The sequence below is a fragment of the Drosophila suzukii genome, chromosome 2R (assembly GCF_043229965.1).
Source record: "Drosophila suzukii chromosome 2R, CBGP_Dsuzu_IsoJpt1.0, whole genome shotgun sequence".
Lineage (NCBI taxonomy): Eukaryota > Metazoa > Arthropoda > Insecta > Diptera > Drosophilidae > Drosophila > Drosophila suzukii.
Window position 1 is genome coordinate 19,009,828 of NC_092081.1, and position 26,100 is coordinate 19,035,927.

Here is a 26,100-nt window from a genome sequence, read left to right on the forward strand (position 1 = left end):
GCTCATTTTTGCATAAACCCCAATTTCAGTTCTGCACTCGCTGCCAGGAAACGAATGAGAAATTGCTATTGCAATCTGCGAAAGCGAGTCCACAGTGGATTTTGGCTCGGACTCGTATCCTGGATACGGGGTCCATGGTTCCCGGCTAGAGAGGCGGCACAAAGCGTTGCTTTGACCGGCGACAGGTGAAATCAAATCCCCTTACCAGTGGCCATTGGCCAGGGGATCTGGTTGTCATACAGGGCTCTGGAACTCACGGAATGCCCTACGAACAACACACGTAACTCTCGCATGCCGGACACCTACCTGGATTTACGTGAATGGACGCTCCACACCGGCATCTAGCAGACTCAAATCGTTGAATGTTTCACAATTTTCCAGCACTTGGCTGCAAGTGGCGTTAATTAAATCAAAATCGATGGCCAGCCGATGTCCCAGAGATTCCACATCCGGCAGCGCAGTGTGTGCGTCCGGGGAATCCCCTTTGTGCGGCAGGTGTGAGCTCGCCTCCAGTTGGCAGCAGGGGGGGATTGGGACTCCTCCTCCTCCTGCACCTCCACCTCCATGTCCTCCTCCCGTTAGCACCGCCTGCAGCTCCTCCGCACTGCAGTCAAACTCGTCCTCGTACTCATCGTCCATCAGCGATTGCTCCGAGTAGCTCTCGTCATCGTCGTCGCAGTCAAAGTAACCGCTCTGTGGATGAGGCAGTGGAATGATGGTTGGTTGGTGCTCAAGACTGAGCTCTTGATTGGCCGGGGCAAGGGGTTAAGGGATATGGGTGGTTGGGGCTATCATTCCAGGGATGCAGATCGAGCGAAACCGAATTTAAGAAAACCTCAAAGGAAAATGTTACGGTTTTCCCTTAAACGTTATTGTGCATATTTATCGCTCTTTACTTTTTACTTCCACAGAATTGATTTTGGGTGGTGAAAAGAAACAATTTATCTCTAAAATAAATAAAGCACAATATAAACTGGGTAAAAAAATTAGACTAAAGCATCCTTTTTCTTTAAATATATTGAAAATATGTGATTTTACATCTTGATATTATAGTAGGACCAATTGAATTGTTCAGCCGTAGGTGTTAAAGAAAGAAGTTAAAATTAGCCTTGAATATTCAGGTAACTATAATCTAAGAATAGGCTTAGAAGAAGAACTTATAAAATTGTAGATACATTTCTCTTAAGAAATATATTGATTACTGTTTTTAATGGAAAAAAGATGAACATTATTAAAAAGTACTACTTTTTGGGGACTCAAACAAAACTAGTGTATTGAACATCCTTGGTATCCTTAAACCGAATAAATCGAAGTTCAGCTTCTACGTAGGTATGTAAGTTAGGAGGGTCCTCATTTGTATGGAAATTTGTTAATTTCTACTCGGGTATTCGATGATCTTTAAAAAAATTGTTCTATGTGCCATCGCATTGGCTTCAAAGTTTATCACTGACACGTAATGTTGCCGTTGATAAAATTGGTATTTTAATATTTCTAGCAAAGTTTTAAGCCAAACAAACAAACAAATTTAAAAATTATTCCAACAATATCAATAAGTAACAAGAAGTTGGAAATGGAACCCTAGATGTCAAAATAAAATATTTAGTTTTTTGATTACCTTGTTGAATATTTATGTATACCATATTTAAGGGTGGGAATACGATTATGTTTTTGACTTCCATCAGGACACTTATGACTGACAGCCAAATCTGGTTATCTAAAATTCGGAATCTATCCATTCTGCATCCCGGACCCTCCAATAGCCTCCACTGCGCATTATTCCCATTATCCCATTGTCACTCACCTGGCAGTCCAGGCATCGGCAATTATCACAGAGGCTGCAACTCAGGCCCAAAATGTCGGCCGCCTCCTGGTAGAGCTCGAAACTCGACTTCGGGCGCTGCTGTTGTAGATGTTGCTTCAGTTGTTGGCCGGTCAGTGCCGCCGTGTTGTTGTCCTCATTATGCATGCTCCAGTTGGTCAATTTATTCAGCTGGCCTCCACTGCCGCCAGTTCCAGCATTACCAGCATTGGCAGCATTTGCAGCACTTCCAGCCTCCTGACTGTTGCTCTGATTTTTCAAGTTGCCACCATTGTTGTTGCCACTGGAGTGGGGCGCACTGCTGTCGAGCATGTTAAATGAAAGTTTATTTAGCTTTTGGTTGACTAAACTAAACGCGTATCAAATGGCTGCAAGTGGCGCGGAAGGACTCACAGCGATTAGCAGGGACGAGGGGGTGTTGCCGGTAGTGGGGCATGCTCCCCATGCAAATTGATATAAAGTGGGAAAGGGATGTTAAGTGATGCGTATGGTACAGGGGCGTTATACCTCTAGCGTACTGGAAAGTACAAGTAAAATTTAAAATTCAGCAGCACCTAAAGCTTGCAAAAAAATTATTGACATCACACAAATCCTTTGTTTTTTCAATTCCTATCCACACACCAAGTTTTATATCGATCGGACAGGTTTAGCCTTTAATATTTAAGTGTTCCTATAGTCTCGTTTCAATACATTTAATTTTTAAAGCATATGTTCAGGAAGCCTTTATTTTATATTTATATTTTATTAAAATGAATTTCAATCTCTTAGATATATGTATATTTTATTTCAGTTAATTCCATTTTTTGTTCCTGATTTTTTGGACCGTAGTATATAATTCGTGTTAATTTAGCAGTAAGGGAACTAAATGCTTATAAAAAATATAGTATGTCAAATAAACAAAAGCATAAAAGCCCTAATTTGATTCACATATTTTATGATTTTAATTTATCTATATTTAAAGTAATTTTTTTTTTAATTCGTGTGAATTTCCAATTTAAATGGTTAGGTTTTAAAAGAATTAAATGTTGAAAAAAATTTTCAGCATGTAAAAATATGGGAGAAGCAAAAAAGCTTTTGATAACGAGCGATAGCAAAAGAAAATCGATCGATGGAAACGATAAATCATAGTGCAGCCTTGCAACTTTTCGCTTTGCACCAGTAACCAGGAAAAAAAGGTTAAATTAAAACAAAAGAGAGCAATTTAATTTGCGGCGACAATCAGACATTGTCCCAGCACTTCCAGCATTTTCAGCGAGTGGCCACAATACATTAAGCCACCTTTGGTGGGCTTTTTTTGCATTAAAAGCAAGCTGGAAATGGAAATGGGGGGCATTTAAATCGCATCAGCGGAAAAGCAGGCTGCACAAGGCCATGAAAAGCGTCGGGAAAAATGCAAAAGTGAGTAACTTTGCACAACAAATTTCCGCAGTTATTTTGCGACACAAGTTGAGGGAGTCATTCTTGTCAGTTTCGCTGGTGTCGCCATCCAGAAAGTTGATGAATGTGCGCCGGAGAATTTCCGCCGTGGAAATGCCTAAGAAAAGCCGGGCGACAACTCCCTCCTTTTGCATTTTCCCGCCCCGACTGACGTTTACTAATTAAATGCGCACAGGGCACTAATAAATCAAAGGGAAAACCCGCCCTTTTTTTTCCTGATGCAATTAATGAAATTTTCCCAGCCGCCTTTGCCAGCGAAAATTTTCAGTGAGCGAACTTTTGACATCATTATTACAAAGACGATATAAAAAAGGGTATTTGGATGGGTGTGGGGGTCTCGAAAACTTTGTGTATGTAACTTGTAAGTGCAACTTGGGCATTAAGTTCCCCAGAATATGATTATTGCACTTCAATATGTACATTTATGGCCTGGGCTTTAATCAACTTTTTAAGCCCTCTTTAAGCCCCAATGCTTTCGCCTCACTTTATGTTTATGCCGAGCTGAGCGCGTTAATTTTTCAATTTCGCAAATGACTGCTGGGCGGAAAAGCGGGCGGAAAATGGGGTGAACAACTTTGCTAAGCGATGATGATCAAAACTTATGACTTCATGAACAACGCGGCAAAGTTTCGCCGTTGCAACAAAGTGTCCGCTGACAGATAATTGAAAGCGCTTAAAAGCCGCAGCAAAAACAGGATAAGCGCATTTGGCAATAAAGAAAATGCTACTAGCGTTGGCGGTGGGAAATGAACTGACCAATCGATTTAAGGAAAAATACCCTCGATGATTTAGTCGAATGGTTTAATAAATGGCCAGCGCCAATTGCTGCACTTCAATAATTAATTAAGAAATAATCGAATGCCGGTGCCCATTGGAATTCGCCTGGTTCTCTCAGTCAACTTAATGAGAAACCACTTTGGCATGGCAACTAGGACCACAGCACCACTCTACGGAACCACCGAACCACCGAACCACCACTTGTCCCCTCAGATTGCCATCATAAAAACTTGCCACAGTTTGCGGAGCGTTGCAAGATGCCTTATAACATTTATGGGAATTTATAAGTTTTTGCGGCGGCGAGAAGATTGCTGCGCTGACACAAACCCACATACTAAAGAAAGTGCACTCGAAAAGTAATATAAGAATAATATTTGCAAATGAATATAACAGTGTCACTGAATTTTACCAATGGCGAAAGGTTTAAGAAATTGCTGACTATTTTCTCTTTGTCTTAAAAATTCTTTTAACAAATATTTTACTTATCGATACTGACCCTTTGTAAATAAATTTGTTAAAATTTTGTCATAACGCTATCATATAAAAGGTTTCTTTATAAATCGCGTAAATATATTTTAACTTGATTTTAATGTCTCATTCTTAAAATAAAAAACAATATAATAAGTGTTATTCCTGATATGTCAGGCAAAAGATTTAATGAAAATAGGTATATAAATAATTTAAAAAAATTAGAATACGAGTTTTTTTCAGTCTTATAATGATTAAATCTTGAAGAAAATCAAGTTTCTAAAATGAATAAATGAAAAATCTTTAAAGTTCCAGGAAGCTAGATTGTATTTTGCCCTAAAATGGATAAGAATGTTTATAGCGCTGGTTTAGAATATTTGTTTATATTTTGCTTTGGACCTACTCCTAATTTATTGAGCTCAGGTGTATATCAGATTTTTTTTCGAGTGTTTTCTGGGTGTTACATACCTGATGGCGCCAGCAGAATCTTCCGATGCTGCTGCGTTGCTGCGCCATTTTTCTTCTTCGAGATATTTGAGAAACTTTGTCTTCTTGGCAATAAGCGCTGATTTGACATTGGTGCATTTCTTCTTTGGCAGCAGGGGTAGGTGGCCCCCAGTGGCTGCTCCTCCGGCTCCTGCTCCTGCTCCTCCGCCTGTCGAGGTAGCACCTCCCGCTGTGCCATCCAAGGATTCGCCACTCCGGCTCCGAATCCGGCCGTTTTGGGTTACTCCGCCTGCCGCTGACAGGCACCTATTGTTATGGTTGCTCGCGGCGGCATTGTTGTTGCTGCCGTTGATGTTGCTGCCGTGGATGTTGCTGCTGCTGCTGTGTATGTTGCTGCTGCTGTTGTGGTTGCTGTGGGCGTGGGTGACATTTTGGCAGGCGACGCCGACGCTGCAATTGAACAATTTTTGCAGGGCCGCCGTTGCCGGTGAACACATTGCGGTTGACATTGATGTAGCGACAGGATTTACGTAGTTTGATGCCGCATCCATGGGCATTGTTGTGGCTGTTGTTGCAGTTGCACTGCCAAAAGTTTTGAATTTATGCTGCAGGACGCCACTCGAGCAAGTTGCCTCAATTGGATTTGCCGCTCTGCTCCGGCTGCCATTTATTTCACGCTTTGTTGCCGCATATGTGCCATAGTCCTGCCAAGATGGTAGATAAATTTGGGAGCAGGGAGCCGAAGAAACCGAAGGAACCAAAAAAAAGAAGAATATAAAGATAGCTGCACTTCTAGTGGACTCTCCAAGGACTCACCCCATATGCACCGTAGCTGGCATTAAGCACATAAATCGAATTTTGATTGCTGCACTGGAAGACCATGTCGTCCATCGTTTGGGCTGCTCGGAAACGAGAAGAGCATTTTGATTTCGCTTCAATTGTAAGGCCAATCAATTCAATTTAAACTATTTCATTTCAGGCACAATCATTTGTTGCCTAAAAAATCATGTCAAACAGTTTACTAGCAGCTCTAGGATACTCAGAATTTAAAAGAGTTAAAGAAACAATAATTATAATTATGAAGTATTAAAATAAAGTATTCCTAGATTTATACGTACATAGTTATAAATACCTTTAAAGATTATTTTTAGGAGAGTAATAGAGGGATTAACCTTTTTTTTTAAAGGGGTGTGGCCAATTCAGTTTCTTTTTTATCATAAGCCCCCAATTAAATATTTATCTAGTATTTAGACATTAATAAAAAGAAGAAAGAAATTCATAAAAGCAATTTATTTCCATTGTTTGACATTTAAAAAAGACTCTTATTTTTAAACCCACAATAAAAAGACTCCTAGAAATTTGTTCAACATAATAGAATTTCATTTCTCTTCATTTGCATTGTAATATATAAAAAGCTTTTTACAACAACACAAAACAAAACAAAATAATTCTTTTAATAAAAGTTTTTCCGGATTGTCAAGTTAATGGAAAATATTTTTTTAAGAATGACTGTCATTTTAAAAGTTTTGTTCTATTAAAACTGTCAAGTCTTACAGTTTTTCTGCTTAAATAATTTAAAAACCTTTTAGCATTTGAAAAAGAGAATTATTTAGTAAGATTCGTAACCCAAATGTCTGACCCAATGAAATCCTTCCCCCAGTGTACGAATATTGGGTTACTGACTTTTTGGGACCGATTCGGAAAATGTTGCTTAACCAAATTATGCAAATTTAACATTGAAATCAAACAGCAGACGGCGTCTCTGTTTCAACTTTTCGCATTTGGAAGGGGGAAATCCCTGGGAAAAGCACACGGAGGGCGGAAAAAAGGCGAAAATTTAATTTAAATTCTTATTGCTGCCTGCTGATTGTGATTGTTTTTTGGGAAGGGGAGTCCCCCTAGCATCATGCTTACCCATTGAGCTTTCAATAAATTTGGTTTCGTAGATTTCCCCGGCCGGTGCCGAGGAAGGTGTTGATTTCTGCCTGCTTTTGACTGGGGAGCTGGGATGACGATGACGGATCCTGTCCAGCTCCTGGTGGCAATCAAGGCTGCAATTACCAGCGTCCAATTGAAGCGGAAACTTGTGCGCCTGCTGGAGCGTGTAAACGTTGACTGAACGCTTCTCGTGGCCACCGGTTCCTCCGATTCCACCGATTCCACCGATTCCCAATCCGATTTCGATTCCTCCGCCGGTGCTCCGCTTGGTCCTCCCGCTGAGCCAGCTCGTTAGCCACAGGGATTGGATATCTGTGGGGAAAACAGATGGAGGCATAAGCAAATTTCCATTCTGATTTTCTCAGTTCACGCACTCGGTTTGTTGTTGTGTTACTTTCTTTATTTTTTATTGTGGGGGGAAATGCGAAATGGTTAACTCGGCCTGGCCAAGCATGATAAAATTTCGTTTGAAAAGCAAGTTCATTGAAATAAACAAGCCTTCCAGCCCACTCACTTTCTCCCCATCCCTCCCAAGCAAATAATCCTTTTTTTGTTGGCCTGCCTTCGGGCTTAGTTACGCCGTATTATCAAAGAGCCTTCTATTGTTGGCTTAGATGGACTGTTCGACTGGGTCCGGCTGAAATTCCGACAATTACGCATGGCATACGCAATATAATCGCCGTTGCCAGGACAATTGGTTGGAGCACAAGTGGAAGCCGGATCCTCAAATCCCTCGAAATGGGTGCGAACAATAACTTGAATGAAAATATGATTTCTCTGCGACTTAAACTCACATAATCCACTGCATTTGTCCATAGAAATAAGCACCTTATTCTTCTCAAATTAATGTTATGATAATGATAGTATTCTTCTGCCCACACTTGCCACTTGTGATTTAATTGCCATTCAATTGTTATAGTAATGAATACCTAATGAATAATTCATTTGAGATATGTCCAACTACGTACTATACGTTTAATTGTATTAAATTAACAAAGAAATACTATCTTCAAGAAGTAAAACTAAGCTTTGTTTTAAAGTTAATTTAATTTCTTGATACCGCAATAGCGATATGTTTCTCATATTTAGTTGAAGGCTAACCTAGCAGTAATTTACCTAAACTGTGGAGTCATCACTCAAGATTTAATCGTTATTAATGCAACACCTATAGAAGCTGCATACACTGGGGGAAACAAGGCATACCAAGTCGAAAGATAAACTGAAAGAATAATTGTGGGATATTTTACATTATTTTAAATGTTTTTGGTGTTAGTATTTATAAAACATAGATTTTATTAGACTCTTCTTGAAGGCTACATTCAAAAGAATTGTACAATTTATTGGAAAACGTTTATGTAGTATTAATATGTCACTGAAACAAACAGCCCCCATTCGATGGGCAATTTTGCTGACATTCTTTGCCTGTGCGGATGTGTGCAGATGAACTTGGATCGGTGGGGCGTTTAACATTTGTATCCCTATGTGGCAGAGCCGTAAATCCCGGAGCCGCAACTTGGTGACCCCATTCATCAAAGTGTTGTAGTCGTAGCAGCTGGCGAGCAAAAATCTTTTGTCATTTGCTGTCAAATCGCTGGGATTTGATGGGGATGGTGAAGAAAAACTAATACGTGCTGGAAGTCAACAGGGCAACATGTAAAACATCGGGGGGAGTGATACAAGTTGAAAGGGTGGCACTGGGTTCACCTGCTGCTCGTCGAGCATCTCTAATGAGCGGCAATAAAGCAAATGTGGCAGGTGACACACTGCCACGCACACACACACACCTATCAACCAATTTGCACATTATAATTGTTGACACACCCCTATAAAGAATGTATATATGTGGGTATACCTATGCGTGTCATTAGTGGGCATCTGAATGGGACTAGAAATCCCGCCCTGATTCCATTTTATTCTGTGCCATTTAGCTGGGGGTCCCCCGCCTTTTACTTCCGACGCTCCATCATGCTAATAATAAAACTTTTATTTATTTTGGGATTTTCGTCAACTGACCGAAGGCAAACAAAGAGCTACAAACAAACAGGCCTACAGAAATAATAAGCCTGTATAGAAACAAGGGGGTGTGGGTGGTGGTGGGCAAGTGGGTGGCCTGTCCAGTGGAGCGTGGCATATTTGTCATAATCAGCGTTTAGGCATAAGCATAAATTTGAATGAGTGCGCACAGGGGCGGCGAAGGAAAGGGGGTCAGGGTCCATATTGTATGGACATCCTTATCATATATTAGGCAGCGTTACTCTCCCCCAATTCCTTTTTTTTAGCCAGAGATGAGCTGCAATTTTTTGCGACAGGCTATAGGTTTTTATAAAATCATGCATCATAATATTTAATAGCTGTATGAAACTGATGGTCTGATATATATAAAGCATTTTCTTGATAACTTTTAATTTTTTCATATATAGAATGAAGTTCATTTAAAAATAATATTAAGTTTTTAAGAAGATTCACACCCGTAAACATCAAGAACAAAGGGTTTAGTAGCGTCAATATTGGTAATAATAATAATGAATTACAAGTTTCTCTCCTTTGCTACTAATGATACTGTGATATTACCTTTAGTTAGGCGACATCACTTGAATTAAAAAAAAAGTCAAAGTGTTACTGCTTTGAAGTTGTGGAATCTGGTTTCCATCGACGAGCGGAAAGTTCCGAATACCCTAATGCAAGGGTATGCGGACAAAGCAGGACCTATCTATGCAGGGACATGACCGACCCGCTCCCCGGGATCAGATGAGGAATTTGCGATTGACAGGAGTCGCGCTGCCGGCGGAGGACTCTGTGCTCTGTGAGCAAATATTTGACTGAGAAATTCCGGGGACTGCAGGAGGTCGCGAAACTCAAAAGGGGAGCTGGAATGGGCGAGGGCTATTTATATAGGGCCAAGTCCATTTTCAGGGGGAGATCCATCCCTCTTTGGTCATAAATTTGATGTGTGCATAAAAAATGTTTTTCGATTTCCTTCGACACACACACACACACACATACCCACATAAATTCTTGGCAAGGGTCACGTGCGAGCAGGTGTTGGCCGCCTGGATAATGGGCATTGTCTTTGGGCCAGTTTCCCCGAGATCCTGAACCGTATCCAATGGAATCAATAAGTGGGCCACAAGGCCGGAACATTGTTTTCGCGCATCCCCACTCCCGTCCCTTTGTATTTTGTTGTCCAAATATTTATTGCATTTTGTTGATTTTCGGCCGAAAAATCTAACCAAAACGTTTTCCGTTTGTCATAAATTGTTGGGAAACACATTTAAACTGAAATTTAGCCGATTTGCCATGTATGTATGTATGCTCTGGCATTTTTCCGGGCATGTTTTGCCAGCGATTGCATAATAACATCGTTTGTGGAATGGCCCACAATGGCAATAAATTAACATTTTATATGGAATGTGTATGTGTTCTTTTACACTATGCAGTTGGCTAAGCCTTTTATGGCGCGATTATCGGACGGCAACATTTTTGGCATTCCAATAAGCAGTTATTCAAAGTGGATTTGACCGGGCCCGAAGGATGAGTTCTGAAAATTGTGTCTTACGACCGTCTTTCGTCTCTCGAAGGACTCCTTGAAGACACCTCAATCCAAGTTACATACTTTCCAGAGCCTCTCAATCCCTCAGCAAATACTTATGAGCTTCTGCATTCAATGCTCTTGTTTATTTATTTTAATTTTAAACTCATACAGCAGGGAGAAAGAGCCAAATTGAATTTCTGGATACTGGGATATGTGTACAAGAAAGAAAACTGAAAAGTAAACACTGGCCAAGCCAAAAGCTATCATTCGTATTTGTATACCCTAGCTGAGGTTATAAGCAGTGCTATAAATTTAATATTACATATTTTGTGAAAGCACAATCTAGAATCATCATCAATATTTTTATTTAACTTTTTTTTTTTACTAGTGATCCTGGTTAAGACTACATATACTTCATAAGGTAGGAAACGCTTTATTCTGCCTGTTACATACTTTCCAAAAAAAGCGACATACCCTTTTACTTAACGAGTAAGTGTATAATAAGACTAATATATAGTTTGGCAATCAAAAATCAACAATAAATTTCAGCTATTTTTAATATTTCTGCCGCGCATTTATTTTTTCCTATTTTTCATATATATGTCATATTTCCAACTAAATAACATCTCCACAAAAAATATTCGGCGATACCTTTGAATATAAAAACCGTGGATCAACCAAGTGCGTGTTCAGTGGTTGTGGACTCTCAGTATGATCAAGATGTCAGTATCTATTTTGTTCGGTGCTATCGCAATTTTTGGATTTCTGCATAGTACGCAATCAGTGTGTTTGCTAGAAGATGCCCCAAATCAGTGCGGGTCTTTCTGCCTCGCTGCATTACGACCGATTATGGATCACAATGTCAAGACTCGCTACCAATGGAACTATCAGGGTGTTGCACTTAACGAAACGCTGGAACGACTGAACAAATTCCATGGCTCTCTAAGCGAAAAACTGGATAAATTGGAAAGCAAATTGCAAGCGGCACAGACAAATATGGAAAGCAAATTGAGCACAGTTTTGTTAAATATGGAAAGAACATTGCAGACGGTACAAGACAACGCCGAAAGCCAACGCGTGAGCCTTCAGAGAACGCTATCAAGAATTATGTTAAAAAAAGATTTTTCGAGGTATGAGCTAATCGGCAAAAGGTTGCTTTACATCGAAAAATCAAAAAAACTGAATTATACTAATGCTGAAAATGCCTGTCGTGATATGGACGGTCATCTCGCGACCTTTCACAATGAACAAGAGATTTCTGATATTAAAGGCAAGCTCCAATATAATTATTTTGCATACTGGCTGGGCATCAACGATGAGAAAAGGGGCGAGTTCGTATCTTCGGCTTCCGGCAAAAAACAAACATTTTTCGGCCCCCGTTTCCAATTTTTCAATGAGCGCTGCGTGGGACTCTATAATTACGAAATGCACGGTTATACATGTTCACATCCTAAGTTTTTCATTTGTCAAGCTAATGGTTTTTAGCATTTAATAAAGCGTTTTATTTAATACCATTATTAAATAAGCAAAGGCCTTGAAAAACTGTTTTTGGAATATACCACTTTATGCTTTATTAATTTGTTTTGGATTTTAAATAGGTAAGTACTTTAGGGCAGTTTCAGATCATTTCCTTGAAAAAAGCTACTTCGGAGAGTATTTGTATTTTCGACCTTATAAACTCGAATTTATCCAGTTTTATTCCTCATTTCTACTTTCTTTGCGGTCTGCTGCTGCCACTTGAGTGAAAGTGGGTGGGAACATTGTGAGGAGTGCAGGAAGAATGCCAAGATATGCCTCCTAATAACCATCACAACCACATGCACACCGCTGTGGGCACTCCAAATCTCACAGAGATACTTATACTGGGCAAATGTTTGCGCTTGTGTGCACGGCCGCGAGAACTGACTACCGTTATTATCCGTTTGATTAGAGAAAACACAACATTTTGGCCTAATTAGAGTCAGAATGTCAAAACATTGACTTTGGCTATTTGGCCGGACATCAAAGAGGAGCCGCACTTGAATTCCAACGGCCAAGGGAAAGGGAGGCGAAAACAGACTCGAGAACAGCCAAGTCAACAGCAACAAAGCCAAGGACGAGGTCGAATCCGAGGACAAACCATTCAAATGGCCCGAACCCAAACTGAGAACCAAACCCACACCCATGGGTTGCCAATGAAGTGCACAAAAAACGACTTCAAGTACTTGGCCATTTTGGTTCTTTCCACTCTACAGCCCACTACTTTCACCGAGCCCTCTCCATTTCTGCCAATGTAAACACATTTGATATCCAGCAAAAACAAAAAAGATGGAGCAAGCCAGTGGCGTCGACGGGGTTAATTTTCCAGGGGGTCAACAAAAATCCTATTAACGAAACTACCAAATAGAACAGACCTTATTCAATACAATTGTTTTGCACATGGATTTATTTAATTTTATATAAGAGCAAATCCATTGTTTATTAGATTTAAATACATCTTCTTGAAAATTTTACATTAATTATCCAATAAAACAATGCTAAGAGATATATGTATTATGTATTTATCCTTTTTAACGAAACTACCATCCATCAGAACAGACCTTGTTCAATTGTTTTTTACATGGATCAATTTGATTTCAAAGCAAATCCATTATTGATTAGATTAATATCCATCTCCTTGAAAATGTATGTATAATTTCTTTAATTTGTTTTATAAGTATTTGTAAAATTCCAAAGTAACTCCCTAAAATATTATACTTCAATATAATTAGCTCGAAAACTTTCCAAAAACGAACCCTTCCGACTACGCCACTGGCAGGGAATAACAGTTACAAAGGAAGAAAGATTTAATTCACAAAAACAGGGCGGGTGAGCACTGGAGCTGAAAAGGACGAGGAAGAGATTGATTTTGCACTCATTTGATATTCCTTGCTGACCGCTGAATCAAACGGGATTTTTGCCTGCCATCCGATTTGTTGGCTTCTTGTCTCCATCGTCCTTTTTGGTCCCCACTCTTGGTCCTTCGTCCTGGCAAGCAGTGCAATAATTTCCCGTTAGCCGCTCACTAAATGCAAGCAAATTTTGTCATTTGGCCGGGACGTGAGTTGGTTGCCCAAGGACCTCTTCGCACAGGACCTCTCGCATTAGAGCGAGTTAGACGTTAGATGTTAGTCGGCACACTAAACTTTTCCAACCTGCAAACTCCAAGCAATTTCATTATGCTTACACCACTCAGACGCACAAGATTATACCAGTGTGTACACCTCTGAAGGTTTCGTCGTTTCACTTGGAGAAAATTTCAAGAAAATTTCCATAATGAAAAATAAGAAATTATTTTGGCAAAGTTTTCTAATAAATCTATTACAAATTAAACATAATATTGTTTAAACATTATATAAACTTTTACGCTTATAAATATTATTATTTTAAAGTATTCAAGATAGGACACTTATAAAATAAATAAACATGAATGTTATGGATTAGATAATATTAAACATATATTTTCTAGTGTAAGATGCAGTAAGTGACAGAAGTTCCCATTCGGTTTCAGCTTGAGTTTGAGTTTGAGGTCGCTCCTGGAGGAAGATCCCAGGCACGTAGGTCCCTCTGCTCCTTGGGCCACCCCAAACTCCCCCCACTCCCATGCTGTCGTCGCTAAGTCCTTTATAATAAATAGTTGAGTCACTTAAGGGGATTAATGTTGAAATTAGTTTATGCCAATGAGATTAGGCATGACATGCCGAATGCCAAGTTCATCTGGGATGAAAACTGAATCTAGTCTCAGAGGCTGATGGAATTTTCCATCCTATGGACATACTCCCTAAATTATGGATACACCGTTTAATGGAAAAACAGCAAAACCATATCATAGTCTACTATCAGATTTCAGTTATCTCTTTGGGTTTAATCCAGTTCGAAAGTAAACAACAAATGTTTGCCAATAGAGTTGCCAAAAAATATCTAATGTTTTTTCCCGATTATCTATTTATAGATCATAAGTGGTTTACTATCTCATTTCATAATAAGGTGAATGTTAAAACGCTGATGTGGTCTTTAATATTAAGTAATCTTTGCAATAATACAATGTTTATAATTTGTATAGATAGAACTCTTTTCGTATACTTGAATTGCTAATTGATAAGCAAACCAGCTCTCTTTATGTTTTTATTTTCTCTCGTACCTGAGCACCCATGTATACATCCACACATTTTGCCGGTTCTATATGTATATCTCTCTTCAATAATCGGGTATATATAAATAAAGAGAGCGCGTTTTGTTTATTTCAGTGGCGTGTCGGCTGTTGACTGGCGAAGACTCTCTCTGAATTTTTGGAGGCTCTCCCCTCGATTATAGAACCCTTGAGCCCCCCCCACTCCTATACTTAATCCCCGAAATTCCGACATGGTTTTCGTGGAGTTGCTGATATTCGTGGCCTTCATCGGTTTGCTGTTGTACAAATGGTCTGTCAATAGCTTCGGTTACTTTTTGAAAAGGGGCGTGGCACATGAGAAGCCCATTCCTCTGCTGGGTAATATTCCCTGGTCGGTGCTGATGGGCAATGAATCGTTTATAAAGCACAGGTAAGTAAAAACTCCTAGAGCTCCATTAATTATAGGTATAACCCATACCCGTCTTGATCCCCAGCATTGAAATGCATTTACGGCTGAAGCGTCACAGGGTCTATGGAGTCTACCACCTGCGTGATCATCTGTACTATCTGGCCGATCCGGAACTCATTCGTCAGGTGGGCATCAAGAGCTTCGATACCTTTGCTAACCACCGCAAGGGTTTCAGTGATGGACCCAACGACACAAGTATAATGTGCAAGAGTTTGCTCAGTCTGCGAGATCGTCGCTGGAAACAGATGCGTAGCACTTTGACGCCCACCTTTACGAGTCTCAAGATCCGCCAGATGTTCGAGCTGATCCACTATTGCAATGTGGAGGCAGTGGACTACTTGCAGCGCCAGCTGGATGAGGGCAGTTCGGATCTGGAACTAAAGGACTTCTTCACGCGCTACACCAACGACGTGATAGCCACGGCTGCCTTTGGCATCCAGGTGAACTCCTTCAGGGATCCCAACAACGAGTTCTTCTCCATTGGACAGCGCATTTCGGAGTTCAGTTTCTGGGGCGGACTCAAAGTTATGCTTTACATTCTGATGCCCAAGTTGATGAAGGTAAGAGAAAGATATGATAGATAATAACTACATAAAAAATATCAATAGTTTGTTTTTAATCCAAATGAGTTATTCTATTTGGTTCCGTTTCAAATGCGCAATGATTATTTTGTTTTTTGGAATTTTATTATCAGGCCTTTAAGGATTTTTACTTTTATGAAATGCTTACAAATAATGTGATTCCTCATAACTATAAAATAATAACAATAGTCACTGCAGTTACTATATATTTTTTTGAATATCAATTGTTAAGGTTTCTTCTACTCGTAACACCCTTTCCTAACTTTCAGGCCCTGCGAGTCCCAGTGATGGACATGAACAACGTGGACTTCTTCAAGAAACTGGTTTTCGATGCTATGAAGTATCGCAAGGAGCAGAGCATTGTGCGACCCGATATGATCCACCTGCTGATGGAGGCCCAGCGACAATTCAAGACGGACCAAGAGGGTTCCAAGGAAAGTGGAGTCCAGGAGGAGCGAGCCGAGTTCAACGACGAGGACCTGCTGGCCCAGTGCCTTTTGTTCTTCTCGGCGGGTTTCGAAACTGTGTCCACCTGCCTGAGCTTCACCAGCTACGAGCTGCTGATGAATCCCCAAGTGCAGAATAAGCTGTATGCGGAGATCATGGCCGTGAAAGAGGAGCTGGGCGATAAACCACTCGACTACGACACCCTGATGGGCATGAAGTACCTGGACTGCGTGGTTTCCGAGTCGCTGAGGAAGTGGCCACCGGCCTTTGTCCTGGACAGGATGTGCGCGGCTGACTACCAGCTGAAGGACGAGGAGGGCCAGGTGGTGATTCAGCTGCGCAAGGACGACCTGGTTCACATTCCCATAATGGCGCTGCACCACGATCCTGATAACTTCCCGCAACCCGGGGAATTCCGACCCGAGCGCTTCGACGAGGAGCACAAGCACGAGATCCGGCAATTCACCTACTTGCCCTTTGGAGTGGGTCAGCGCAGCTGCATCGGCAACCGCATGGCCCTCATGGAGGTCAAGTCCCTGATCTTCCAGTTGCTCCTGCGCTACCGCCTGAAGCCCACGGATCGCACTTCGCCGGACATGATGGCCAGCATCGCCGGCTTTCGACTGATGCCGCGGGAATTGTTCTGGTGCAAGCTGGAGTCCCGAGGAACCGCTTAATTAATAATGTGTCCCCATATGATAAATAATAAAAAGAGGAAGAGAATAAATGGAACAAAAACATGGCAATTTATTTCATCTGGTCACCCTTGTGTTGACAAATTTTTCGCGGCCATGTTTCATTTTCCCTTCGCTTTGTTTTTCCCCGGGCATTCCCCTCTCCCCTCTCCCCTCTCCCCTCTCCCGTTTCCCATTTCCATTTTCCATTTTCCGGCTTTAAGGTCCATGTCACGGGCAGAGATTCGCAGTTAGGAGCAGGCGACAAGCCACGTCATAATACTGTCAGGACATGATGGCCTCGTCCAACCACCTAGGTTGTATGTGGTGCGGTTACACCGCATAAAACAACAGGAGTGGGTGGTGGCACCAACCACACATTCACCCACCCGTACAGCGCCCCACGGAACCCACACACACAGGACATTAAGGATTATTTATTGGGAGTTATTTTTCAGGCGGCATTAAAATTTTTCCCTACAATATGAATTATATTACACTCGTGTCATAAACTCGCTGTCGCAGAGCGGGGAAATCCTACTTTGCTCCTCCCCCGAATTTCACCACCCCCCAATTTACTGCCAAAAAGTATGCAGCAAAGGAAAGGCCAGATAATTAACATCAATCTGTGCCACAAGGATTCCCTGCAAGGATCCTATGGACACTGAGAAGGCAAAACTGGCAAACTGAACAAATATTCTGTTTGTCTTTGGGTCATTGAAACACAGGAATATGCCAGAAGTCCTATATTTTCTCTTTAGATTTCACTGTTTTATAAACCTTTAGGGACCTTTATATATTGTTAAAGGTTACTTAAAGTAAACGTTGGGTATTTCTGTTTCTACTATAACATTAAGGTCATTTGAAAAATAAATTTTTGGATTTTATAGACCCGTGCACAGGAAGTGCATTTTACAATACCCTTTCCTTGCCCTCTTTAAAGTAAGGCTCACAATTTTGGACCATATTTTTACTACCCAGTAATCCCAGCAATTTGGCTAACCTGCCTAGTTTTATCTACACATTTATGCCCATTTTTAATGTCAAATTTGTTACGTACACAACTGGTAATTCTCATGGCCCATAAAAAAGATTAGTTTGAAGAACTTGGCCCAAAGTTTCGGCGCCTTTTGATGGCCATGGTGACCGTGGTCAGAACCGGAGCATGCCTATGGTCATTAGGACCTCGGCACCCTAGGGGCAATAAAAAAAGCAAAGGCAATTACCAGATATGGCCATGCAAACACACATAGTACTGTACACCCAACTCAGCCATTATTCGCACAATGTAACGCACGTAATTAGTTGCATATAACTCGGGGCCTCGGGGCTTCGTAAAACTTTCAACGCTCTTCAAATTAGTTGAATGTTTTTTTATTGGCAGCCTTGTTGACGTCCTCGCTGCAACAATGTTGTTGGCCAGCCCAAGTTCCCCTGGCCATGCAAAACGCCAGACTCGTTTCTGGTTGGTCTGGTTGGATTGGGTCACATGTGGAGGAGCAAATAAGCCGGCGGCAATCCCAGAGCATATATGCCATATGGACGTGGATGTGTGTGGGTCTGCCACAATATTTGCTTAAAAATGAGGCAAAGGCAATGGCAAAGGCGATGGCAAAGGGAAAGACAGTGGCAAAGTGGAATTAAAGCGAAAAGTTTGCGAGATGCTGGCGGGGATAACTAAGCAAACGCTTTGCGGTTCTGCCCGTTCGTTTTATGGCCAAAGTTTCCCAGTTTTCCCAGTTTTCCGCCGCCGGCATCTTCAAGTTTCGAGCATCTCCTTCGGTTTTTGTGGGCGGATTGGCTGCATTTGAAATCTCGCCTTCGCCTTGTCAACGCTGCGTATGCGTAATCTTCAAATGCCAGCACTGCGTATGCGTAATCTGGCAAACGTCATAAACTGTGGCGACACCAGCAGAGCTATTTCCAGTGTTCTGTTTTTTGTTTTGTTCACAGCAACCTTATCAATCAATTCACCCACACAAAAGTGGCCTGGCCACTACATGTGGCATAGGATACATATTTGAGACTACGGGGCAGAGGTCATAAAGAAACTTTGGCGCCGCGACCGCCAGACGCCACCAGGAGCATTAAATTTCCTCCCAGCAGACGGAAAATAAGTAAAAATAGAAGAAAAAAAAAAAGGAAAAAACAGAGCAGAAAATATAATAAAAGTGTGGGAAAGTAGGGGAATAGAAGAATAGCAGCGATGACGACGATACGATGATAATGCCAAGAACAATAAGACGAGGCAGCAGCCAAAAGGAGAAGGCGAGTCGAGAATGCTGAGCATTAACAATTTGGCGCAATACAATGGCAAACTGTCGCACACGAATTTTCCCCCGCTTTCTTTTCTTCGCCCACAGCTTTTCCCCCTTTTTCCAGCGCTTTTCCTACGCTTTTCTGCTCCTGCTGAGATGCGTTTTGCGATAAGCACGAAGCGATAGCGTTTGTTTGGCTGTGTGTTAAGTGTTTTTCCTCGTGTATGTGTACTTTTCGGTGGAGTTTCCCAGACCTGGTGTTCAATCATCAAACCCTAAAAGCCGTGACAAATGGATAATTAAAAATGGCAAATGGTAATATGTACTATTGAAAAATTGGCTTTTTTGCGACTCCATCCAATTTGTTTTTTTTAGGAAATCCCTTAGATGGCAATCGATTATTATCTTAAATCTATCAAATTCATGATATTTTTAAAAGTAGCACTATAGTTGGTACTAAAAAGCTGAGATTTATATATAAGGCTAGATAATCTCTTCTGAAGAATTCGTGGTTTTCTATGCTCTTACGTTGGGTCCTTTAAAATATCGATATATAAAAAAACAAAATAAAATATGTATGTGAAAATCATAGAGTATTTGTTAATATTGTATAATGAAAGCTGAACCATTTGCCAAATAAATTTAGTGCACTCTCTAATAACTGATGCAACCCCATAGTAAAATTTCAATTTTAGATGCTTTAATGTCCCCTTATGTCACAATGGGCAAGGACAATAATGATGCCACAGTCCCCATATTCAGAAACTATGTAATTGAATCGCCTGACATTGTTTGTTCCCTCGTAGTCAAATATCTTTGTCCCATCTGAATCTGGTTTCCTTTTGCTTATCGCAGCTTGTATAGCTTGTATATAAATACGAACCACCAGCTTTTCCCCCCGCTTTTCCAGGCCCTCTGCTCTGGGAAAACGTTGTTAACGTCTCTTGAATTCGGTGTAAGCAAGTTTTCCCCATAAGGAAAACAAGAAGGAAAAGCATAATTTGGAGAGTGCTTCAAGGGAAAGTTTCTTGTGTCGTTGGCAAGTTTTTGAAGACCTCCTCCAGAAGCCACACACACACACACATACATACAGAGGAGAGAGAAAGGCGAGGGAAAATAAACATAATTTTATTTTCGGTTTTTATTTAATGCTCCTCCGCATTACAGCAATTTCTGCAACATTTTTGTTTATACGATGGCAAATCGAGTTGGTCCTTTCTCGTTGGCTCTGCCACATCCTGACATTATATATACATGGCATTGGGGGCAGCACACCCAGTTCAGAATTATTGTCTAATGCACATTCGGCTGGCCAAGCGTGAATTTGCATGGCTGGCATTGTCATAACTGAGCTGGTGCACATAAATCGCTTTGGTCCATATTTGTGTGACATTTTTCGGTTTGGCTGAGGATGGGTTCTACTCCGCGCAGTAACCAAGTGAGGATGTGGCATGTGGTAGCTGGCAGGAAGCAGGAAGCCGTAGGTAGAAACTTTTAATATTTCTACGCTGCCAGCTGTTGCCATTCCGCCCGAGGAACCCTCCCCTTGCCACATGCCACATGCCACATGCAGTGCTGCCAGTTGCATCCGGACTGGGTATCCTGGATTCTGGATACTCGATTCCGTCCGTGGATGCAACCCAAACAAATAGTAGGCCAAAAGAATGGCGGCTGCTTATTTATGCCCACGCTGTGAAATTTAATTAGCTGCCCTCGACAATTGTAAATATCCAGTTTCCAAGGGGAGAAGGTGAAAGCGGAAGGAAACGGCTTGGAATGCGGCAACTTGGCTGAGTTGAGCGGAATGCGAGTGCCAGTAGAACATCCGCTTTCGAGCTAAAAACAATAAAGAATTCTATAATAGAGTGCTTCAACTATCAGATACCCATTACTAGGCTAATCAATTGCAAAATAAATATATATACCTTCGAGTAGAGGCGGATAAACGTAGATACTTAGATCATTATCTACTTTACATTTGTACATCTTACACTTTTTACTTTTATCTACTGACTGTGACGTCATTGATGATGTGCTTGCTGGAAATGGGCGCAAGATCATTATTTATTAACTAATTTTTGGCGTTCCGGTAGGAATTGTCAAGAGCAACAAAATAAGATTTGTTATAAATTTTAATCTTTGAGAATTTGGGTGCCAAATTTCTGGGCGACTTGTAGGCGTTATGATGTAAAAACACTTCTACATAATCTTTTAAAATATAGTTGTTGAAATAGCCGTGGCACAAAGCTGTAATAATTTAGGGTCAGAAATACTTTCTTCAACGTTACATACTTTCCAACAAATACAGTATACCCTTTTACTTTACTAGGAAGAGTATAATTAGGCTAAAATATATTTTGGCAATCAAAAGGCTCTTCCTTATCCATTAAAAATAAAAATAATGCTAAAGCATTTAAATTTGTCGCTTTCCACAAGCAATAAATTTCGTTTATATATATATTTTCTGCCACGCTCATTTTTTTGTATTTTTTCAGACATATATGAAAATGTATTTTCTGGCTAAATCTGTCATTACCGTTTGAATAACATCTCTTCAAATAAATTCTGCGGTACCTCAGAAAACGTCCACCAGAATATAAAATCAGTGGATCAACATAGATCGTGTTCAGTGGTCGTGGACTCTCAGTATGATCAAGATGTCAGTATCTATTTTGTTCGGTGCTATAGCTCTCTTCGGATTTCTGGATAGTACGCAATCAGTGTGTGTGCTAAAAGATGCCCCAAATCAGTGCGGGTCCTTCTGCCTCGCAGCATTAAGACCGATTATGGATCACAATGTCAAGACTCGCGACCAATGGAACTATCAGGGTGTTGCACTTAACGAAACACTGGAACGACTGAACAGAATAGAAGCCCAGCAGTTTGAGATAAAAAGCCATTTTGAAAGCAAATTCCTTGGCTCTTTAAGTGAAAAACTTGATAAACTGGAAAACAAACTGCAGACAGTTCTGTTAGCTATTGAAAGTAAACAGCAGACGGTACAAGACAATGCCGAAAACCAACGCGTAAACCTTCAGGAAGAGCCATCAAAGATTACGTTAAAAAAAGATTTTTCAATGTATGAGCAAATCGGCACAAGGTTGCTTTACATCGAAAAATCAAAAGTGCTAAATTATACTAATGCTGAAAATGCCTGTCGTGAGATGGGCGGTCATCTGGCGACCTTTCACAATGAACAAGAGATTTCTGATATTAAGGGCAAGCTCAAAGATCCTTATGTATACTTTCTGGGCATCAACGATCTTGAGAAAAGGGGCGAGTACGTATCTTTGGATTCCGGCAAAAAACAAACATTTTTCGATTGGGGCGTTTACAACATCAAAAGAGACAATGAACGCTGCGTGGGACTCATTAACTACAAAATGTACAATTATCTATGCTCTAAAAAAGGGTTTTTCATTTGTCAGGCTGATTGCATTTAATTTTTTTACTTTATAAAGTTTTATTTATTTGCAAATGGTTAAATAAAATTATTTTTGGATTATACCACTTTATTAGGTACGTATATGAGGATAATTTTATACCATTTCATTAGCAAATAGTTATTTCGGAGAGTATTTGTATCTTGGACTTTATGAACTCGCTTTTATCCATCTTTATTTCCTCACTTCCACTTTCTTTGCGGCCTGCAGCTGCCACTTAAGTGGAAGTGGGTGGGAAAATTTTATGGAATGCAGAAAATATGCCAAGTGTGGAGCCCTCTTCCCGAGATATCACTGAGAATATAGGCCATTTATTTTAGTTAAAATGTTTATTCCAACATCAAAACTGTTAGCGTTAGAGCGTTAGAGCGGGCGTGTCGCATTCTCATAAAAAACTTGCGCTGGGTGAGAAGCTAATAAATTTAAATCTGAAATCCCCACTCTCTAGCTCTTATTTTTTTTTAAGATCACAGTGTTCAAGCGGAAAGACGGACCTGGTTAAATCGACTCGGATAGTGATCAAGAATATATATACTTTATATATATACTTTCCGACGAATATAATATAACCTTTTAATTTATGTGTAACGGGTATAACAATGCCAACTGGCAAAAAGAACAAGTCGTCTTTGACTTCATTCTATTTTTTCCTATAACCACACACAATCGAACTCTGAGAAAAAAATAATTTTCGGTATAAAAAACTTGTGTTTTATCACATCAACTTAATATTTTTACTGGCACATAAAGTTTGAAATTGTTTCGTGCTTAAAATCAGTAGTTAATTTCTAAGTATTAAATTATGTTCAATTTAAATGTATAAATCTACTTGATTTAATCAATTATCGTGCGAACCACTTTTAAATTATATTGTGTTAAATATATAAAATTAAAAGCAAATAAATAAATAATACAGAAAGGGATTAAAATATTTATTGTTCAGTACAGAATAATTTGTCTCATTTAAGTATAAATACTTACTGCTAAAAACTGTAAAATTATTTTAAGTGTCTTCTCTTAATTTGTTTAATATATATTATATATTCTTTTATTATATCAAAATGGATGATGCCACCATTTTAACGGTAATATATTTTATGCAGAAAAATTATTTTTAATAAGTATTTAAAATGTTTTCTATCAATTGTCATATTGGAAAGTGTGATTTTACTGTTTTTTATTACCCGAGTACTTTCTTTGCCACTTTCTCAGCATTCCCCGATACCCAACCTTAATGAGCTGACCCGGCAGGTGTGGAATGCCGAAAGCTGAAAGGGTGTGAAGGTGGGTGGTGACCTTGGGGCGGTGGCCAGTGGGTGGTGGATGAGACTGACAGGTGGTGGCATAGGCTTAACTTACTTTTTAGGAAATCCGCCAGTGTCGTGAAGTCGTTTATTTCAACTGCGTTTCAGACGTAAATGAAGTTGGCTTTTTGGACCGCCCGCTGGCGGTGTCTGTTACTCTCACTCGCTCTTCAACGCGGCTTAATTCTTTTCTTTTTCTTGTCTTTGGCCTCGGGCTGTGCTTTCACTTCTCTCACCTGCCGCTTTTACCTGGTGTCCTGCAGCAGGAAGATACGCGTTGAAATTAAAAGAAAAGCAAAGGAATCTGGCCAGGTCGGGTTTTTTCGGCGGAATTCCTTTGTTGTCCTGCGGGAAGGGGTAATGCCCTGAAGATTATCCATTCGAGATAACCCACTGCAGGTTGTGCTTCCTTCCCCCCGGGGACAGCCAAATCTCAATTTCTGGGTCTAACTCGGGGCAGTCACTACCGCGAGTTATAATAAGTACGCATAATGACTCCAGACCAGGGTGCTCTTAATCTCCGAAAACGGGCTTTAACGCACAGACAGATAATGTGGCTAACTGACATGGCCATATTAAATCTAATATCTGCTTAGATGGTAAATAAGAAGCGCAGAAGGAGCTTGGGGAGCACTTAATAGTTGCCTGGCGTATCCATTAAGTAAACATGACTCGCTAAGCCCGCTGGGCGAACATGTGGATATGGATGTGGCTGAGGATCTGGTTGGGTGGCGATTCGACCAAGCTGTCAATGTACATTAGGATTGTTTTGCTTCTCAGCTTGAGATATCAACCGACCAGAAAAAAGAAGTGAAAAAAATGGGAGCAAAGGGCGAAAACAAGAGCAACGACTTTTGTGTTGTCCCATATAAACGCTGAATATTTAATAAATTCCAGGGGGGCTGAGAAAAAGACGTGTGAGTTCGCCGAGATACGAAATATAAAATCAACTTAAGCATCGACACACGGGAATATTGCCTTTGCTCATTCGCTGATGATAACAACAGCCAGACCTCGGGGCCCAAAATGCTTTTGATATTTTATTCATGGCCCGCCAACGCGGCCTGCGCTGTCAATTGGTATTAGGCATTAGGCCTTAGGTATTGGGCATTAGGACATTATAATTTATTGACGAGCGGCCCTTGAAAGCGGTTGGTAATTCGCACGGCCAGAAGCCAGAACGGCAAGCGCACAATTAACGGCCCTCTCGAGTTAACCAGTGCTCCTCAGCTCATTTCACACACACAACAACTGCCGAAGGCTCGCACCGCACACACGACGTATACGCAATGTTCGCATCGATATCGCTCATCCGCCAGCGCGTCCACTCGCCTCGACGCACCAATTCCAACTGGCGCACGGTGCGTCTCCGGATGCTGGTGGCTCCGATTTGGGCTCGGATGGGGATTCAGTTTCGGTTTCGGACTCGGACTTTCGGAGTGGCATGCAACTCGTGGCACTGGGCCACTGGCACAAGGACCCAGGACGCAGGCGCCGGGAGAGAACCGCATCCTTTGGCTGCCTTTGACGGCCTGGGACTGCCTTTGGCCCCACAGACGGCGTGAAAATGGCCCACAATTAATATGCACAGGCGTCGCCAGCCATTGATAGATTGTCGTAATGAAATGCAAATTACTTGTCAATAATTGCCCCACAACTGGCCATAGAAAGCTGGAGCCTAAGCGATTAATAGGCCAGCAAAGGATTGTGTATGCCTATAAGTTACATGGCTATAACTTTCTTATTATTTATATATATGGTCTAAATTCTATACAATATTGAAACTAAAAAAATAATATTTCAAGTATATTTTGAAGACGTTCTCAACTTTATTGCCATCAAGTTGCAGCTCATCTTTAATCCATAGTCAATGTGGAACTGAATCGGATGTTTGTAAATTTAATACATTCCCGAAATGTTCAGATCCCCCATTAATTAATTCATAAGCATACAGAAATTGCTCTTCTCCTCGACCATTTTGTGCACAATTATTGCCAGTCAGATATCGAAATTAATAATTTGCACCATACTGGTGTCCAGGCGAAGAAAAAATATTTATTTATGCGAATTCCATTCGTAGGGCTCGTAAATCTCTCGCCACCCTCGCAAGTGAAGCTGTTGGTCCGAGTATTTATGGCGGCGACTATTACATACTTTATTATTATTATTATAAATGCCGCGCACAATAGAGTGAAGCCAGTTGTCCAGGGACATAAATTCTGATCAGCCCTCAAGTGAAGCATTTCGTAAAGTGGCACATTGACAGAATTTAATTCAATTGGGCTTAACAAGGAGGGGAGAAATAAATTAATAGTTTTAATGAGTATTTTCTCTGGAAAAGTTGTTGAATGTTAAGATGATTATGCATGATATATTT

The 26,100-nt window shown here is 40.7% G+C and overlaps 2 protein-coding genes across 3 annotated transcripts in view; one reads left to right on the plus strand and one right to left on the minus strand.

Annotated features, from left to right (window-relative positions):
* The window catches only part of LOC108009267 (uncharacterized transmembrane protein DDB_G0289901), a 32,781-nt gene extending 7,712 nt beyond the window's left edge, over window positions 1-25,069 (minus strand). The window contains exons 1-7 of one of the 2 annotated variants that reach the window (XM_017073473.3): window positions 24,992-25,069; window positions 23,779-23,980; window positions 6,863-7,198; window positions 5,765-5,847; window positions 4,970-5,652; window positions 1,802-2,120; window positions 307-693 (exon numbers count right to left, since the gene is read on the minus strand). In XM_017073473.3, coding sequence (XP_016928962.2) covers window positions 313-693; window positions 1,802-2,120; window positions 4,970-5,652; window positions 5,765-5,847; window positions 6,863-6,866 — 1,470 coding nt within the window. In that variant the 5' untranslated portion in view covers window positions 6,867-7,198; window positions 23,779-23,980; window positions 24,992-25,069 and the 3' untranslated portion in view covers window positions 307-312. Of the gene's footprint in view, window positions 1-306; window positions 694-1,801; window positions 2,121-4,969; window positions 5,653-5,764; window positions 5,848-6,862; window positions 7,199-23,778; window positions 23,981-24,967 lie in introns of both variants that reach the window. The other variant, XM_017073472.4, reaches the window with a different exon arrangement.
* On the plus strand, window positions 14,679-16,784 carry Cyp9c1 (Cytochrome P450 9c1). The gene is made up of 3 exons (XM_017073467.4): window positions 14,679-14,977; window positions 15,042-15,576; window positions 15,867-16,784. The coding sequence occupies exons 1-3, from the start codon at window positions 14,799-14,801 to the stop codon at window positions 16,719-16,721; spliced, it is 1,569 nt and encodes a 522-aa protein (XP_016928956.2). The 5' UTR covers window positions 14,679-14,798; the 3' UTR covers window positions 16,722-16,784.
* Window positions 25,070-26,100: the final 1,031 nt, after the last annotated feature.

Excerpts from the sequence above, each read along its gene's own strand:
- Cyp9c1 (XM_017073467.4), top strand. The coding sequence starts at position 14,799 with ATGGTTTTCGTGGAGTTGCTGATATTCGTGGCCTTCATCGGTTTGCTG. Across the intron at positions 14,978-15,041 it reads GAATCGTTTATAAAGCACAG|CATTGAAATGCATTTACGGC; the intron begins GTAAGTAAAAAC and ends CTTGATCCCCAG. Across the intron at positions 15,577-15,866 it reads TGATGCCCAAGTTGATGAAG|GCCCTGCGAGTCCCAGTGAT; the intron begins GTAAGAGAAAGA and ends CCTAACTTTCAG.